Source organism: Gymnodraco acuticeps, unplaced genomic scaffold (genome assembly GCF_902827175.1).
Source record: "Gymnodraco acuticeps unplaced genomic scaffold, fGymAcu1.1, whole genome shotgun sequence".
NCBI classification, from domain to species: domain Eukaryota; kingdom Metazoa; phylum Chordata; class Actinopteri; order Perciformes; family Bathydraconidae; genus Gymnodraco; species Gymnodraco acuticeps.
Window position 1 is genome coordinate 1,519,389 of NW_022990346.1, and position 18,875 is coordinate 1,538,263.

The window sequence follows — 18,875 nt, forward strand, 5'->3', positions numbered from 1 at the left end:
AGATTACATCACCTCCACCGCACCCCTCTGACCCGCTGTGTTTGAAGGCTTAAGTAAACTTCTGATGTTAGGTATTAAGAGCAAACTTCCATGGATTAGTTAATAATTAGCTTATTCGACCTGAAATAGTCTTGTGACCCTGTCATGAATAATGTTTGCAACTTCTGCAAATCTGTAAGCGGCACATCTTGGAAAACTAGTTAATAAAACTCCAACCAATGAGTGATGTGTGCGCTGTATCAAATGCTACTTGGTTACCAATAGTCTGCAGGAATTGTCACATTTGGCAAACAGTGAAAGCAGCGTGTTTCTTGTGTTTACATGAAGAGATCAAACAAATCCATTAGGTCACATGCTGATTTCAGAATAATGCTGACTGCGTTTTCCCTCATGGTGAGACGAATAATGTATTTTTAAATTGAAAACTGTGAAATGTTCCAGATTAGTCTGTCCTCCCTGTAGGTCATAGCAGTGGTGGATGGTGTTTATCAAATAAACTCAAATAAACTAATTCACTCCCTCCAGCAGAACTCGTCATGCTGAGTTAGCTCCCTTGGCAGAGCGGATCCTCACATGTGCCAAGTCGTCAAAAAGCTCTTTCCATACAAAATAACCCATATTTATCCAATTCCAACTGAAGGTCACGCAGGAGAGGGACATTTGGAGACAACACAAGCATCAAAGATTTACAGAAACTGCAAAGTAATGTTTTTTACAAACCGGTCTAAATTGAATTACCTGCATGAAGGCATATTTTAGTGGAGAGCCACAAAGCACAGAGCTGTATCCACTACATGACGCACATCTGCTTTAATACTTATTCCAATTCAAGTCTGGGGATCAGGTGGGTTACAATTTCCTATGTGGTATCCGCACACTTTTAGAAACATTCATCTACTTCAGTGGCGAGCCGTGACTTTTATACCTAGGCCCTCTGACTCCCCTTCCCTCGAAAACAAAGAAGAGATATTACGTCACAGCGTATACTTCAGCGGAATATCAAAACAGCGGACCGGGGTGCAAAACGCATCAATGACAGCGACCCTCTACCAGGGGTGGGGAACCTCCGACCCCCGGGCCGCATACGGCCCGCGAGACAATTCGATACGGCCCTCGAGGTAACACACGCAAAAAACAAAAAAAATTAAGAAATCTAGACCGCAAAATAATTAAACAAGCGAGTGCCTGTTTTTCCTGGACAAGGTCAGGGTCCTTGAACACAACACGAGCCTAACGTGTCATCACGTGGGACATGTCTCGTCCGACAGGGGTTTAGAGCAGAGCTGCGGGAGAGCAGAGCACCAGAACGCCGCTCCGGGCCGGGACTTCACAAATGTCAGTAGCCATAAAGAGTCGTAAACATGTCGCAGTTTTTGCGTGGCTGTGTCTTTAGTTGAAAGCCCAGTGGCGATCTGTTCATCTGTCATACTGATCATACAGTCAATAACTTTGTTGTTATTAGCATCTGGTTAGCTAGATATGCTAACGAATATAAGAAGCTTTTTCTCCAACCAGTGAGGTAAAGGCACATCTTTATATGATCATTATAGTTATAAAAAAATAAGAGAATAAAGTAAACGGGTATAAAATACTATATGACAGTAAAAAAAAAGTTGTTATTAATAAACAAGAATACAGTTTGAAAGGAGAGTGATTTGTAAAAAATCCATAAAGAAAAATAAAATCTTCTTCCAGTTCTGTTTCATATGCGTGTTGAGAGATGTTTTCATAGATCTCCTCATGTTGCTCTCAAAGTGCACCAGATTGATGCTTTTAAGTTCAATATTTTAAAAAAAATCTTCCTGGGAGAACATACCCCCCTATCACATGGATAGGAAACTAAATTGCACACATCTTGTGTCCATATCTTTCTGTTTTGGTGGTCATGCCACAACTGTGCACGTGCATGCATGCGCGAGTCATGGTAAAATATCTGGATTAAGAGGTTGCTTTTTCTTTGCACAGCATGAAAGAAAGGCAAAATGAATGGGCTGTGATTTTAGTATTTTTAAGCAGAGGTCAATAATTTGTACGGCCCTCGGAGGATGTTGAAAAAATTGAAATGGCCCTTGAGAGGAAAAAGGTTCCCCACCCCTGCTCTACCACACAAAACAACACCATTTATATAAACACCTATAGACAGGGCACCCACAGCCAAGTAACAATTACAAATGAATTAAGTCAGCACGGCGGCCCACATTGAAAATGACTTAGGCCTACCTTTGATGATCAAATCACTTAAACACAAAGTCCATCCTCCTGTCCTTTTGGATGAAGCACTTGCTTCAGCTGATCCTTTGCCACTCAATCTTGAAAATGACTCGGTTAATAATTTCGCAACGATGTCATCCCTATCACTGAAGTGAGCCATCGTGAACGAACTTATGCTAATCATAAATCTATCGATCATAAATCTATCGATTAGATTTATGATTCGAAAATAATAAAAGTAGGGTAGACATGTGGATATTATCCGGCTGAACAAAACGTGCATTTATCTAACAGGTTCGTTTTCCACAGACCTTATTTTGAGCTATTTTCCAAAATCCTATGGAGAAATCCCAATGCTTTCTGTCGAGGGAATCCGAGTGAAGCTTACTTCCGGGGTTTAGGACGCGTCACTGCACCACTTGCATAGACCTCACAGCGGGCGGAACTTGTCATAAAGTCCGCGAAAATAAAGCCCGCCCATTTAGAGGGAAGATATTATTGGTCAATTGTACTGTCATTTGACATTACTCTCTCATTGAGTTACTGTAGCGGGCCCTCTGTGAATGTACAGAGGGACCAACAAGCTCTCCCGTCTTCACATAACTCGAGACGGCATTTAACCCTTCACATTCCAACAGAAACTGAACAGGCAGATTCGAAGGATTTATTTCTTTAGAAATATTATTTTAAATACAATGAAATCAAGTTATTTTGGTAAAACTAATGAAAAATTTAACAACAACAAAATATTTTTAAAAAACGTTATTTTTTTAATGTTTTCAAATATTATTTTTTAGAATATCTTAGGCCCTCACAGAGGGCCTAGAGCAGTGTTTCTCAAACTTTTTCATACCAAGGACCACTTAACCAATAAAAAAACACTCGCGGACCACCTAACTCCACAAATATCCAAAAACACATCGTTTTTTACAAATCGCCTGAAAATTGTACAAACAAGTGCCAACATGTGTGATGAAGGTGTTTATCTGGGTTATATCATGCAATCGAAAGTGAAACTTAAGCTCGCTCCATTGCGGAGATATTCCCGCGAGAGTGCGGAAAACTTTAATTAATTAATAAAAAATGTGAAATTTTACCAATATACTCGCGGACCACACTTTGAGAAGCACTGAGGGCCCTGACGGCTCGCCACTGATCTACTTTAATATAAGTATAACATATGAGTTGAAATATGTGTAATCGGTGTGAAATGTTGGACTGTGCCAAGGGAATAAAAGCGGTCTCCTTTTCTCCCCATGTAATCAATTCAAACACAATCTTTTTAGGTTCACTTCGATGTAGGAGTTGACAGATTGATTAATCATAAGGAACTATAGAGACTCTTCTCCAGATACTTACTTATCTTATACTAGAAATTATCTTTCAAATGATCTGTGAAAATAGAATATATGAATCACATTCATGAGATGATGGCATTTTCTACTCTCATGAGTAATGCCAGAATTTTATTTCTGTCACCTTATCTCCCCGGGTGGAGATGATTTACGGTTTCAAAAACACACACACAAACACAGTTATAAACTGAAAATACATGGCACTGTAGGAGTCCATCTTAAGCATCTGCTACCCAGAGTTGATTTCCGAGTAGAGACTGTGACACTGCACTCGAGAGAAATTCTTTAGCTGCATAATTCCTGCTGCCTCAAATCCTCAAGGCGGTGAGGAAGGAGGCGGTGGAAGCTTTGGAGGTGATTAGTAGAGATGATATAACAGATATATTACACTATACTTTAACAGGTTATCAGTTACTTCTGTCACTACCTCAAACACGGGAACAATTGGACTCCTACTTAAATCCTTAAAAGAACATTGGTCTTTTGAGTGTTGTAATGGCTTAAGCTAGCAGCCGCATAATATTTTCCAAAACAATTCAAACATTGTCATTGGTCTTGCTGCTGCAGAGGATGATGGTGTGTAAAAACCTTCAACTTTAGTGTCAGATACCTACCGCTCTTGTAGGTTCCTCATAGTCGATCTTAAGGTTGGCCATAGCTTTGATGATGGCCATAACGGACTGGATTGTGTTGCTGTAGACAACGGCTCTGTACTGCTTACACTCATCTTCTGAGTACCCATCCTCATGGATAATCCTGAGAACAGAGCAGAGGAAGGGAGGAAAAGGGAAAAAAATGGCATGTCAATGTAGATGAAATCACATGTGACAATGAAACATAACATGCATATTCATGATTACAAATGACATCAAATGGTCACATTTTTCGTGATCACAGAACCTTACAACTTTTGTTATAAATAGTCAACAGGGTCGCAAGAAACGTGTTGAGAGAAAATACGCAAATTAACTGCCAAAGATTTGAGAAGAATAAAACGTTCTTGCTCGTGGGGCTGTGGACGAGTTACATAGAGAGAGAGGCATGCGGTTGAAAAAAGCATGGGGCTCAGACTGAAACCAAACAGAACCATCTCCTCTTGTCTACCATGAGACCAGAGCCAGGATGCTCATTGGTTGTGTGATGTGCTGAATAGGAGCTCATTAAAATGCAAGTGAGCCCGCTGTGAACACTGTGAGGCCCAGCCAAGAGACTCAAAGCCCACTCTGTTCTCCCTCATTCAAACATTACTTCTAATAGTTTATGACATGATCATGAAGCACTTTGCAGTTTGTTTTAGAAGCTACTTTTTAAGTAGGTCTTTGAATCTGTATCCAACATTTGAAAGATGTGGACGTTTGGATGATTTATCTCATTTTCACTGAAAATAATCATAACAAATAAGAAATTGTGAGTTTTTGTGAAGATCTGTACAAAGTTTTATCAAGTTTTTTTCTCAAGTTAAGCTATACAATAAGATTAGTAAACTGCAACATCTCAATTTAAGTAAGAATATTATTATATTACATGTTGTCTTTAATACATATTGTAATTTCAATTATGATATCAAATTTTGATTCCAAAAACATTTTTGATTTACTGTTGAGCCAAACCAAAGCACCCCAAAAAGGACCTAAAATAACTATAGTTCATGATATACGATAAACAAAACCAAAGAGGGATTTGAAATGACCAGATGAAGGCGCTCTCCACACCACAACATGACCATTGTAGTGATATCGTGTGGACCTCAGCTGCATCCTTCCCCTTTTTAAATAATTCAATACTTTTGTGTTAAGAATAACTTGCAAGTCGTGTTTCATTCAGGGAGGTTTTCAGCAGGATACAATAACACTGGATTACATAGGAATCCCATCAATAATGCTTTTATTTAGACTGTTATACTTTTTTAAGCAGAATTATCCTTTAAGTCGCATCATGTAGCTGTAGTGGAAACAGGAGGGAACTTTTCAGATGTCTTCCTAAGAAGTAGACACAAATAAAGCCCATCATTAGTACTGCAGTTTCCTGTGACTGTCAGAGAGGCATACAGTAATTGAATCCTTTTGTCATAATAGAAAATCCTACAAAGAGAGGCTCTGAAATCCATTATTTGTCCATCTTACATAAAAAGAGACAACCAGAGAGAAACGTTGCTCATATAAGTCTGGATCTAGTGTGGGACGAGGGGTTCCTTTTGACTGAGTTATGTTTGTTCTCTATTTTTAGGTAGACGAAAGAAGTCACTCCGACTCCTCTGAATGTAAGAAAAGACTGCGGTGTTGTGCTCTTTCTACTTCCAACTTCCGTCAGTCAAAGGCATAGCTAGATCTTTTTCACAGGGAACATTTGCAACAGCCCTGGTTTAGTGTATGCATCAATAATGTTATTCATGTATTTTTCATGCTATGGCGAGTCAACATGTGAAACAAGTCAATATACAGTTAGTGGGTTTAACGTGATCTCAGTGAGAGGATTACAAACATTAAAGATCAAAAAATGTATAAAGAGAAATAACTTTGATAATTAGAGATATTGGTATTTGTGTTGTGCACATGCATTTTAAGAGAGACTGACAAGAGTGATCCTCGAACATGACCCCAGCCTTTCATTTGTGCTTCATCACACAGAAATAAAAGCTTAGGCTATAAAGACACATACAACTAATGTGTGTCTTCCTTTTTGCTCAAGTCTTTTCACATATCTTTGAGACATGTCATGTTAGTTTGAACATATCAAGCTTTTTCTTCAATTAACACGTTTGAAACTTTGAGAATTATGGATTTCCCTCAGAAAGTTTCAAGTTACTCACTTTACCTTCACATATGCAAGGTTATAACGGTCTTACCGCCTTTAAAAACAGCCTTTCAGATCCGTTAAACCCTGTGCCTAAAAGCAGGAACAATCAGAAAATCAAGTGACGTGTTTTACATAATAACTTGACTCACTTTCTCCCAAACTTTCTCCCAACATAAGTTTTAAGTAGCTCACTTCTTCTTCACTTTGTGAGGCTATTAGGCTATAGTATCCCCTGGTCTTTCGGTTTTAAAAACATCCTTTAAGACCTAGTTTAACCCTACAGATGAAAGCAGGAGAAATCAACATGACTCACTCTAAAATGTTGTGTCCTTTTACTGTAGCATTAAAAATGTGAAATAAAATGAGCCATAATAAAGCAAATGTATGTTCTATGTCTTGCCTTAAATGTATTCTGAAGCCTATCTTGGTATATACCAGCATGCAATTCCAGGGTCCATATTCTGACAGACAGTCCATTGAGTGGAAGAACATATGGTGAAGAAGTGTCCATGCTGATGCTTCAGTGTCATAGAGCACTGTTATTCATCTTTTGTACAACCCGACTAAAATGTTATCCTTAGCAAATGCTTACCAAAGCCTTGTCAGATAACAATCAGTGCAGCAACAACAATGGTGGACTTTCTTCACCAGACTACGTCTAGATTGTGCACACGCAAAACTGACTGGAAGCATTTAGACTGGAATAATTAGATGTACTTTGGTACCTGATGTGGTCCACGTATAGAGAGTGCAGAACACATACAGATATCTGTATTCTGCGCAGTGACTGGACTCCCCGCTAGATTTGATTAATCACTTAACAAATGTTTCTCTCCTCCATGACGCTGGTTAAAAATTATGCAAGGTGCAATGTGGGTTAATGGCCTATTTCAAGCCTGTTAGCTCTAAACCAAGAATGCCATGCTAACTGTGCCAAACCCAAAGCAGCTCTCACCATTTCAGCATTCAGAAGATTGCATTTATCGAAGGAGGCACATCCCTGCATATAACATGAGCTGTAGAGCAGAAGAAGATAAACCTGGTGTGTGTGTGTGTGTGTGTGTGTGTGTGTGTGTGTGTGTGTGTGTGTGTGTGTGTGTGTGTGTGTGTGTGTGTGTGTGTGTGTGTGTGTGTGTGATATATTAGAAACTACACTGGAAGACACTTATGGACTAATGCATTCTGCTTCCTTCAGACTTTCTCTGGTATTTCTCTTGATGTTCAGTGAAACAACAATTGCATGCCAATAATTAAACGCTTCTGCCTGACTTGACAATTTTGCTTGGTTTTAATAACCCAGATTTTATCTCTGACATGGGGTATTACAATGAAACACAAGACGATTATTCTTGATTACGAATCACATTAACTTTTCTCTTGTACTATCACAGCAAAAAAAGTGTCTTATCTAACCTAGGCTGTATGTGGCTGTATGTGGTCAGAACGTGGTGCATCAAGTTGTATACTAGGATCGCATGAGAGTCACATCAAGCACACCGTTTTACCACAAAACCATCAGCAAATGAAAAACACAAAGTGCTTACATCCACTTTTGTTATGCGACTTTTAGGATTTTGATGTCAAAGGGTGCCTTTTAATCATTCAGAAGATGGCTGTCGGGGAAACCTATTAACATTTATGTATATTTTCTTTTTTTTCAATTTTCGTTTCTATTCAGGTTTTTTTTTAAAGTGGAAATTAAAAACATGATTCATTGGAACATGGGGGCCACCGAGAACATGGTATTATCTTCTACAAACCGCCACGTAGAAAAGAAACAGGGCTTAGATTTTAAGCCAGCACATTTGGTTGTAAGGTGATACTTCTTCTTCCCACTTTCTTTAACATCAACAAATGAATATGCTGCTCTAATTATTCTAACAGCTTTACAGAACATACTGATCCTTAAATAAGTGTTGTAAATCCACCTTTGTGTAAATATGCCAAATGCATGTAATTGTGCTGTTAAACCATACATTAATTTGTCTGAGAATATGGGAGGACAAGCAAAACAATGAGCAGTTACTCACTTCATCTGCTTCACAATGGTGCTCTTCCCCGACTCTCCAGCACCTGCAGAGAGAACAAAAACAAGCAGAGGTTAAAAATACACTCCCGTTAGCTGAGAAATGTAAACAGGCAGCCAGCGAGGCCGCCTCACATCTGGACCCTCGTCTCACTCCCTTCCCTTCGCCTCCCAGTCTTGCCTTCAGCAGCAGAACTCAGTTTCATCCTGGACTTGCCTCCTGTTTTCTCTTACTGTACACCTACAGCAGGGGTGTCCAAATTACGCCCCGGGGGCCAAATGCGGCCCGCAGGCCATTTTGAATTGGCCCTCAGCAAATTCAAAAAGTACAATGAAATCTGGCCCACAAATGAGCCTTGTGCTTGTTTTATATTGTACTTCTTAAATATACATGTACAAATATATTACACAGTATTCATGTGTTAATAAAAAAAGAAAAACATTTTCTATCAAATCTAAGTTGATAAGAAAAAAGCCCAATAACTTATTTACATAACAAGTTTGAAATAGACCCTTCCTATTTCCTCTTATTATAAGCAATCTAAGGCTTTCATTTTAAGGAATGAACAGCCAACCAAATTAATTAAACCGTATGGAGAGATGAGATGTAAGCAGTTTTTTTCAAGGATCAAGCATAATTGACCTACATTTGATTGATTTTGCTAACTTATAACTTAACTGATAAGGCAAACCTCACCTCTAGTGAGCGGCCAAGCCCTTCGTATATTTTTCTGTATGTGGCCCTCGTAGAAATACGTTTGGACACCCCTGACCTACAGGGACTCTGAAACTCACTTCTATCTGTAGTCTGACTCAAATGGTGAAACACAGGGCTTAAATTAATCCAACATCCCGACCTCTCTGAACCTCTAAAGCAGTACTTCTCAAAGTGTGGTCCGCGGACCACTGGTGGTCCGTGAGCGCCCCCTAGTGGTCCGTGAGTATATTGGTAACATTTCACATTTGAAATTAATTAATTAATTAAAGTTTTCCGCACTCTCGCGGGAATATCTCCGCAATGGAGCAAGCTTAAGTTTCACTTTCGATTGCATGATATAGCCCAGATAAACACCTTCATCACACATGTTGCCACTTGTTTGTACAATTTTAAGGCGATTTGCAAAAAACGATGTGTTTTTGGATATTTGTGGAGTTAGGTGGTCCGCGAGTGTTTTTTTATTGGTTAAGTGGTCCTTGGTATGAAAAAGTTTGAGAAACACTGCTCTAAAGGGACACAATCCACCTTTCATATTCCCTCCTTTCCATATTAAGACAGGTCACTTTATCGTGGTGAACATTTTAATGGAAATGTCTGGCACTGACAGGATATGGGTTTTTCTTATCCACTGCTGTGTTTATTCTAATAGCCTGAAGTGACCAGAGAGAGCTCATCTGCCACAAGGAATCCAACACTACACACACACACACTCACATATACACACCCAGGGGTGCCTGTCAGTGCACTCTCCATTCGTACTCGCCTGGGGTGAAGTCTTTCTGGGATGACCCTTAAAATACTACACAGCATGCGGCACGCACGCACACACAGCAAAGCAAAGCCTCTGGGTAGGAATGGGCTAAGATAGCTTCCCAGACAGCTGTCAGCTCCTACAGCTCCATGCTATATGAGCTCAGACTGTAGAATGTGCACTTTGCCTTGAAATAAAATGCACACCTTTTAGACGGTTGGGTATCACATTTATTAGAGTGAACCTAGGCTGACCAAATGTATCAAAACCAAAAGGATGTTAGCCTCCATGGTCTGTGTGAAAGGGATTTTCTGTTGTGTGACATTCTCCATCTTACATCCACCTCCTGGTTTTAAAGTCCCCTTTCCTCCCACCAGGCAATTTTACAAATGTTATTGCAATGAAGCTCTCATCCATCTGCTGTACAGGCTGTGGACCATATTGTTGAGCAGAAGGAATGCTCTCTTGCTCACGGAGTACCTTGAGTTAAAAACTGTAAACATATTCGATGCTGAAGAAAATGGGAAATAACTATGATGGAGACTTATTCAATGGAAATGGGAAGTGTGCTTTCATATTAATAAAGTCATTTTTGTCAGAATTCAGATTGAAAATGTAGCATAACCGACAAGCTTTTGTTGGATTCAAGCCACAATATTGCTTTCAAGCCAAAAGACCATCAAAACGTCTCCTTCAATTGAGCATCCACACACCAACGCTGTTTAACTGTATCCTTCATACAACAACGAAGGGATAAGCATTAGTGATTTCTTTAAATAATTGTGCAAAACACAGGAGAGTTTGACCTTGCAGCCTCTGTTGCACAGTTGAAAATATGTGAGTCTGTAGCCAAAACTACCAAAACACACTTTCTAGACCTGACCAGGGACAAGCTACCATGCATTTCTCTTAAGCCACACACATACAGGCACACACACACACACAGGAACACACACATGCGCACACTCTCCTGAAAGAAGTAAACATACTCTTTGGAGTTGGTCCAGTGAAACTGAAGCTGCTTACAGTCGATAGAGGCGGTGCCTCTGCTGCTTTGATAAACAAATAGGTAGCAGCTCACCTTACTGTACCACACACACACACACACTTTGTATATTTCCAGTTATCAAGCCTGTGCATGTGGAATAGGTTTAGTTTATTGGATCTACTGCTAGATACCCTTTCTGTTTCACACACACGTGACAGAATCCTCAAAAAAAAAAATTACTTTAGGAACAACAAATTGGAGAATAAAGTGAGGTTTTACAGTATTTTCCACCCAAAAAAGGATTAATAAAAGAACAATAAACTTCTGCTACAGAAATCCATATTATGAGTACTTGAAAGACCCCAATTCCCATGCATATGCAGGCAAATGGTGTCCTGCACTGCACTGTTTCACTTGAATATTGCAGCTGCCAGCTGGCAGTGAAAGGCTGCCAGCAACTGAACAAGCACTTGTACTTTAATAAAACAGTTTGCAGAATTTCTACAGGACTGAATACAATCTACTTAAATAAAGTGGAGAGGGAAAGAAAAAGCCTTTTTAATCGTTTTGAAATCACATCCCAGCTCATATTGTGCACCAACAAAATATCGCACACGTAGGCTACTACAAACCAATCATGCTAAATTCTAAATCAGCCCACATTTCATTCTTGTTACAGTACATTGCTTGAATGTTCAATTTGAGTGGAGAATATTTCACAGTTCAGAAGCTTAAGATGCTCTAACTTCCGTTTCACTGGTAGATGAATTGAATGAAACTCACACACTTGGTAGGCCAGCTGGGATTGCTGAGGGATAAAAGGCTGGGCTGTCACTAGATCGGGGCAATGAGCAATGTTGCAGGTGGTTCTGTGGGGGAAAGCTTTGGCAAAAACCAACGGCCTGACGACAGACTGATACCACTGATACTGTCACTATTACACAACACAATTAGCCTGATCTGTGGCTAATGCTACATATGAGCATAGCTTCATTTGGACTGAGGAGGCTCAAGACTGCAGCTGCTTGAACAACATATCACAGTGTGAACAAACCAACAAAGTATTCCCTTTGATTCTACGTTCTTTCCTCACAAACAGTATAATTTAAAAAACCACTTCAAAACTAAAGCTTCAACCTGTACTAAATATAACCTGACTGACCTTTGCTTTTAAAAACAAACTGAACTGACATGAGGATGAACTGAAAAACACACTAAAGCAGCTCGCAGGAAAATAAATAGTGCCCACTGCCTAGCAACTGGGCAACATGTCGGCCAGTTGTGGTTGTCTTTGACTCATGGTAGTAAATTAGGAGAGAAAAAGGCAGAGGGGGGAAAAATTCAGTGCTGCCAGTTCAGTCTGCAATTTTATTTGAATAGGATTGCAAAAGTTATAGAAAATAGAAAAAAGGAGGATGAATGTGAGTGTTTCCATTCTTACATTTCTTCTGTCTGCCCGTGTTTGGGAAGAAGGGTTGCTAGCATGAAAATATGTAGTACTAGGAGAAAGCAGAAGGGAATCTTTCATCTCCCAGCAAGTCTAAAGGAAAATCTTTTTAAGTAATAAAGTGACTGGCAGACAGACAGATCAAACACCATTATAGGTGGCAGGGGAACCTGTGGGAGGGAGCATGCAGGATTAACAGGGGTCCAGCTGTTGCATAATTATTCAGCATATCTGTAGGTCCAGAGATCACGAAATGTAGAACCACAAGATCCCCCAAAAATCCCTCTTGTCAACTCAAAGTAATGTGTTTGTTTCTGAAAATAAAGTGGTTCAGTGTCCTGTGAGGGATTATAGGTCGTGTCTCAACAAGGAAAGGCAGCTCCTTGCAATAGCACCGGCTATAACAGAACTGGATGTATTTTTGTTAAGTTAATGCCAATAAAGCATATTGAATACAAGTTTCTAATTGAAAGAAGAGCATAAAAAGGCGCTCAAAGGCTTTTCTAAAGAAAAAATATATTGTTTCTCTTGTCCTGACAGTGATTACAGTATTATAGACACAGAGGGCCGCAGTGTTTCAATTCACTGTTTGCTGAACTTTCTCCAATGCCCTCTGTATGTACTTCATCATACAGATAGACTTCATTTGGTATTTAGGTGTCATGAACTTTAAAATAAGCAGAAGCCATCAGCATTAAGGATCATCACTATCTGGAGATCAAAAAGCTTTGCTGAAGGCTTTAAACTAATTTGTTCTGTTTGAATGTCAGAAATATGTCCTAAAAATGAATTTGAGTTTTCTTTTGCAGAAAAAGGATCCGAGTAAAGAAATGACAAAGCCTTTATTGACTCTGACCAGGGATGAAACTTGACAGGAAGAAGAAGTGTGCCAGACAGCTCTTCTGTGAGGAATCCTGGCATGCCTGAACCATCTCTCTAGTTTCGTTATTCAGTGAAGCGCAATAAACTGACAAGTGCGAACATAAAAGGAGGATAGAACGAAAGGTAGCACCTTTGTTCTGTGTCAAGACTGAGGATCAACAGCTGTAAATGATCAACCTATGTCTTCATCCTGCAGTGCCATGCCATGTGTTGCAGCATCCAGCAGCCACAGCCTCATAACATGCTAACTGTTTTAAAGGTCTTTCTCCTATGGTGTTTTACTCTGTGTGTGAATAAATGTGCATGAGTTTTGTGCTAATGTGACCCATCCTGGTGGGCCTGCGACCACACAAAGGCAGCAGTGTGAACCCCTGCTAGATCAGAACAGAGCACGCTGTTGATGTTTAGGCCTGGACCCTACCAATCAGCGCTTTAGCCAACACACACACACACACACACACACACACACACACACACACACACACACACACACACACACACACACACACACACACACACACACACACACACACACACACACACACACACACACACACACACACACACACACACACACACACACACACACACACACACACACACACACCACACACACACACACACACACACACACACACACACACACACACACACACACACACACACACACACACACACACACACACACACACACACACACACACACACACACACACACACACACACACACACACACACACACACACACACACACACACACACACACACACACACACACACACACACACACACACACACACACACACACACACACACACACACACACACACACACACACACACACACACACACACACACACACACACACACACACACACACACACACACACACACACACACACACACACACACACACAGTATAGCTCCTAGCAAGAGAAATGGCTCGAGGGTACATGACTGAAGAAGTTCAATCTCACACTGAGGATAAGAACATATGTTCAACTTAGGGGTGGGCGATATTGAAAAATATAATATCACGATATTTTTCAAACAGTATCACGATAGACGATATTTTTTCATGTCGGTTATTATGGTTATTTTTCAAGTTACTTAACAGTACAACCACCTACAAGGTAACAAAAACTAAAATAAAAAGGAGTAACAGACCAAAATACCATTTCAAGCTAGTTTTAATTCTGCAATGAATCACTGAATGAACAATTCAACAGGAATGTTGATATAGCTTCCTCAGTGTTCAAGTAGGTAGGCCTACACCCTACACAACAAACGTTAACACTGGTTTCTTCACCAAGTAAAGTGCACTCTTTTGCTAAATAAAATAAAATATTCGAGGCACAGTTTCTCAGTATAAAAATGCACTTTCTGTTTTAGGTAGCACTAGCAGTGATGTAACATCAATAAACATGAAAAGGAGAGTAAAACATAACTAAGTAGAACATAAAACATCAATGAGGAAAAGTCAATGCCAAACAATTAAAATGTAAACTTTAGACTTGAAGTGCAATCAAAGACTTTAACATAACTGAACATCTGTTTCAAAGGAGAAAAACAATATAAATACCTTATTGATCAAATAAAATATAAGCCAACAGAATCAACCAAGACAATAAATGAAGTGCAATACTGTCTGAATCCTGACTAGACAGCTTGGTTTTGACTAACCGTTATCAATATTTAGTTACTTTGGCATCATTTTGAAACGTGTATTACAATTAAATCACGGTAAAATAGGTTCATTTTGTCGTAGTTAGTTTCCACCACAGTATTTACAGCGCGTCCTGTTTGAATGGCAGGAGTAAACAGAGCTGACAGCCGCGGTGAAACTCCAGCGGTTAGGGTGAGAATATTCGCATTGCGTCCGTTGTGAACGCAGCATAACGCATTTCAGAAACCACTGTTCTAATGCTTTTAAAGCAACTTCGATATTTTAACAGTATCAGGGGCACGCAGGCCATGGTGGCCGTAGGACGTACAATTATTTTTCGGGGCTTCACGGCCAGACCGGCCGTCATGGCCGCCGTGAAAATCCTACCCTGGTGCACTATCACGATAGATATGATATCTCTGAAAAGGCATATCGTGGAGACCTAATATCGTCTCGACGATATATATCATCATATCGCCCACCCCTAGTTCAACTGTGACATGAGTTTAGACACGTTTTAGAGCATGAAGTTGATTAGTAAGAGTTAGTAAGAGTGAAATCCTAAACACACCATGATTTTGTTAAAGTGCCAGAAGTACCCCTGAATTCCTCATGAAATTGCTTTCGGGCAATACAAAACTTTAAGTAATGTACCATCGAAGCCCCATTTCTTATTAGGACAATTGGGATCAATGTGAGAAAAGGCGTTTGGATTAGAGAAAGATCATTTAAATGATCATGTGTATTATGAAAGACACATTTTAATGTAAATTAAATTCAACTGAAGAACGTGTAGACACCAATATAATGTACAAAGATGCGTTTTTCATTTAAATGTAGACTTTAAAACAGAGTAGGGGCGTAATAACCCACACATAATTGGGATAAAATATAATCCAATTGAACATTAAACGTCGCACAAAGTCAGTATTACTAAAGGGCGATAGTACTGCATTGCATTAAACTGCATACTGTAGGTGTTAATGATATTTGACCACATTACGCAGTAGTTGGTTGGTTGTGTGAGTGAAAAATTAATGCTGCTCTCTTTAATGAGACAATTATTTAACTGATTCTTATTCTGCCACTGTGAATTTAGAGACAGTTAGGTAAAACAAAGAGAAAGTTGAATAACACATTGGAAAGAGCACAAGGATATTTCTTTGAAGTCCACTAAATCTATAATGGTCTGGCCCTCGGGTCCTTCCTGTCCACACTTCAGAGCAAATCTGTTGAATAAATCAATACCTGACCCTTTAGTGACGGGCTGACCAATGGTTACCAAACATGCACTGGCTTTGAAGCTGGAATCTGGAGACATTAGAGGCAAATATTGGATGTTATGAGGCTTGAAATCAATATGCACTTAGAGAAATGGGACCTAACGCTTTTAAGATCCCTTAAATGTTATTTCTCCTGCTTCCTTCGTGTACTGATAAAGACAGTGTTAGACTTCTCTCGGATTTCAGACTTCACGTATTCTCTTCTCAATCTCACCACCCTGTGACTCACTACGACTTAAAAAACTAAACAATGAGATGCCTGAATTCACACAATCTCCCAATTAAACATTAAACTAAGCATACAGGGGAAAGTGATGAGGCAGCGGGTGATGATGCCAAGATTAGTTACTAAATAAATGAAGGCAGTAAGGAGAAGGAAACAGACGTAGAAAAAAGGGGATAAAAACAAATAAAATAATAAATGCTGAGGGGGCAATTTCACACTACAGAGGAATCCAGTAAGACAATTCAGCCTCACCATAATGACACACGTCTCTTACGCAAAAACACTGCCTCATCACTTCTCCATCTCCAAATCTCCCTTAGGCTTCACTCTCTATTTATTCTATAATGTAATCCATTCAAATTTCCATCATTTCTTAAAGGGGTCCTCCCAATGTCCTCGGCCGCCTACACACCAGCCGTAAGGCGACCCGACGCCGCCTGTTCTTCTCAGCTACGCGTTGAGAAAATGTGCAGACTGGAGACCAGAGGCCCTCGGAGAGACACATGTCCCACTTCCTATTCTCAGATCCAATCAAGGAGGAAATGGAAGCAGCTTGCATAAACGTGTGTACACTCGAGAACGCAAAAAAAAAAATGTGCACACACAGTCGGGCATATCTGTCCGTTTTGAAAGACAGGGACGGAGAAATGTGGTTTCATCCGACAGATGGCTACCGTGCCCCGGGCAGAGAACAAGTCTGGACAGCAATGTGACAACTGCTGCCAAAGAGGAGAGGGATCAGAGGCTAGAGGATCTACTTCTTCTATGTAGATTGACTGGATGTAAGAGAGTGTAGAAAGACACATTTAAATGACATTTCTGCAAATGATCTCAACAAGTCTGCAGCCACAGAGACAATCAATAATGTATTGATAACCATTAAAGCTGTGCGTCTTACTTTGATGGAAAAGCAGCCATAATTATGCGGTGAGTTAGACGAAGAGCTGCATTGGTGAGTTTCAGAGAACATGTGTTACTTTGTGTGGAAAACCCCTGCCATCAGCAAGGCTCAGATAATGGATACAATCAATTGATGAGTAACATCACCAATTAGAGGCATGAGAAATAAAGGGGTCTGGCATTTCTTGTGGGACTGTAAAAAGGACACAAAGGAATCAATGGAGCTTTAGGCGGGGTGTGGTTAATCTCCTGTAAAGGTGATCAGATCAGAAGAGGACCGCATTGAAGACACACCTCCAGAGCAATTAGATGGTGTAAAGATGAAACAAAAATACAGCCTTTATATTAGTCAGAGATGGGGAATCATTGATAAAATATTAATAATCCAATGTGAAGTCAATTAAGTGAGAAAGTGTCAAAGGTGCTACAAATGTTATGTTGTTCCAGTCTGTATCATACTGTTTCTTAAATCAGATTTCAGGCCATAAGCCTATCAAATAAGCATATAGAGGTTAGCCATATTTGTCTAACGCTAAGGATGCTGCACAGGCATCCTTCATCCGTCCCAGAAACATTGAGGGCTTCTGAGGGAGGAACTGCAAATAAAAGAGGGGGTAATAACAATGTAGCATGTTGTTGAATCGATCACGATCATGTTGAAACGTGTGAAAAGTCAATTATGAGGCTCACAGGTACTCAGGTTTCTGTCACTCTTAAACGTGTAAGGGGTAATATGTTTGACAGGTTACTGGGACATCGGGAACAAAATGTCCCGTCTTCTTGCTCCCATGGTGGGATATGGAGAGCAAAAACAGAGAAGAAGATCAAAAAGGGAACAGCAGCTGATAGCCAACTCTTCCCTGCTGGTGATCTCACTTCCACACCTCAGGACACACATTACGACAAGCCTCTAACTGCCTTTCTACTTTCTTATGGTCAAAAATAAAGAGAATACCATTTCGTTATTACGGTTATTCAGCTTTTATGGCAAAAATCCTGTAATGTTTTTTATAGCACGATAAGCTTATGATGTGAGGATCATCGTAACATAGTGACAGCCGTCCTCAGGTTTACTTACAAAGAAGCAGTAGAAAAACATGACATTTATTTACAGAGTAAAACATACCCATGGTTGGTTTTCACCCTTTAAGGCACGTTCACATCGTGCCCTTTTCACTGATCTATCCGTCAAAAAGCATCATACTCAACTCCCCTGGCAACAGTTTCTCCCTTAAAGGCCTTTTTACACATGCAGCATGCAAGTGAGCACACAGACACACAAGCATATCAGATGGCAAATGGGATGTAGAGCAGGTAATATCTCTAACCCACCGGCTTTCAGAGGTTCTATCAATGTGAAGGTGAAGTGCTCTTTGGAGGTTGGAAAACAGAGGTAGGACAAAGCCATAGGGGGTCAAGAAAAGCAAAGAGGCTGATGGGAGACTGAGAAGAGTGGGACAGAAAACCATTCATTGTAGCAGACAGCAGAGAGGATCAACAGAGCAGGGAAAGGAGTAGAAGACAGAGTTGGTCTGCAGAGTAGGGCTGCTCGATTATGGCAAAAATCATAATCTCGATTATTTGGGTCAATAATTGATATCACGATTATTAAAAACGATTACCCAT

General features: G+C 40.0%; 1 protein-coding gene across 1 annotated transcript in view; it reads right to left on the bottom strand.

Annotated features, from left to right (window-relative positions):
• Positions 1-18,875, bottom strand: part of LOC117551023 (guanine nucleotide-binding protein G(i) subunit alpha-2) — a 58,433-nt gene that overhangs the window by 11,091 nt on the left and 28,467 nt on the right. Inside the window, exons 2-3 of the mRNA XM_034223677.1 lie at positions 8,393-8,435; positions 4,181-4,322 (exon numbers count right to left, since the gene is read on the bottom strand). Coding sequence (XP_034079568.1) covers positions 4,181-4,322; positions 8,393-8,435 — 185 coding nt within the window. The remainder of the gene's footprint in view (positions 1-4,180; positions 4,323-8,392; positions 8,436-18,875) is intronic.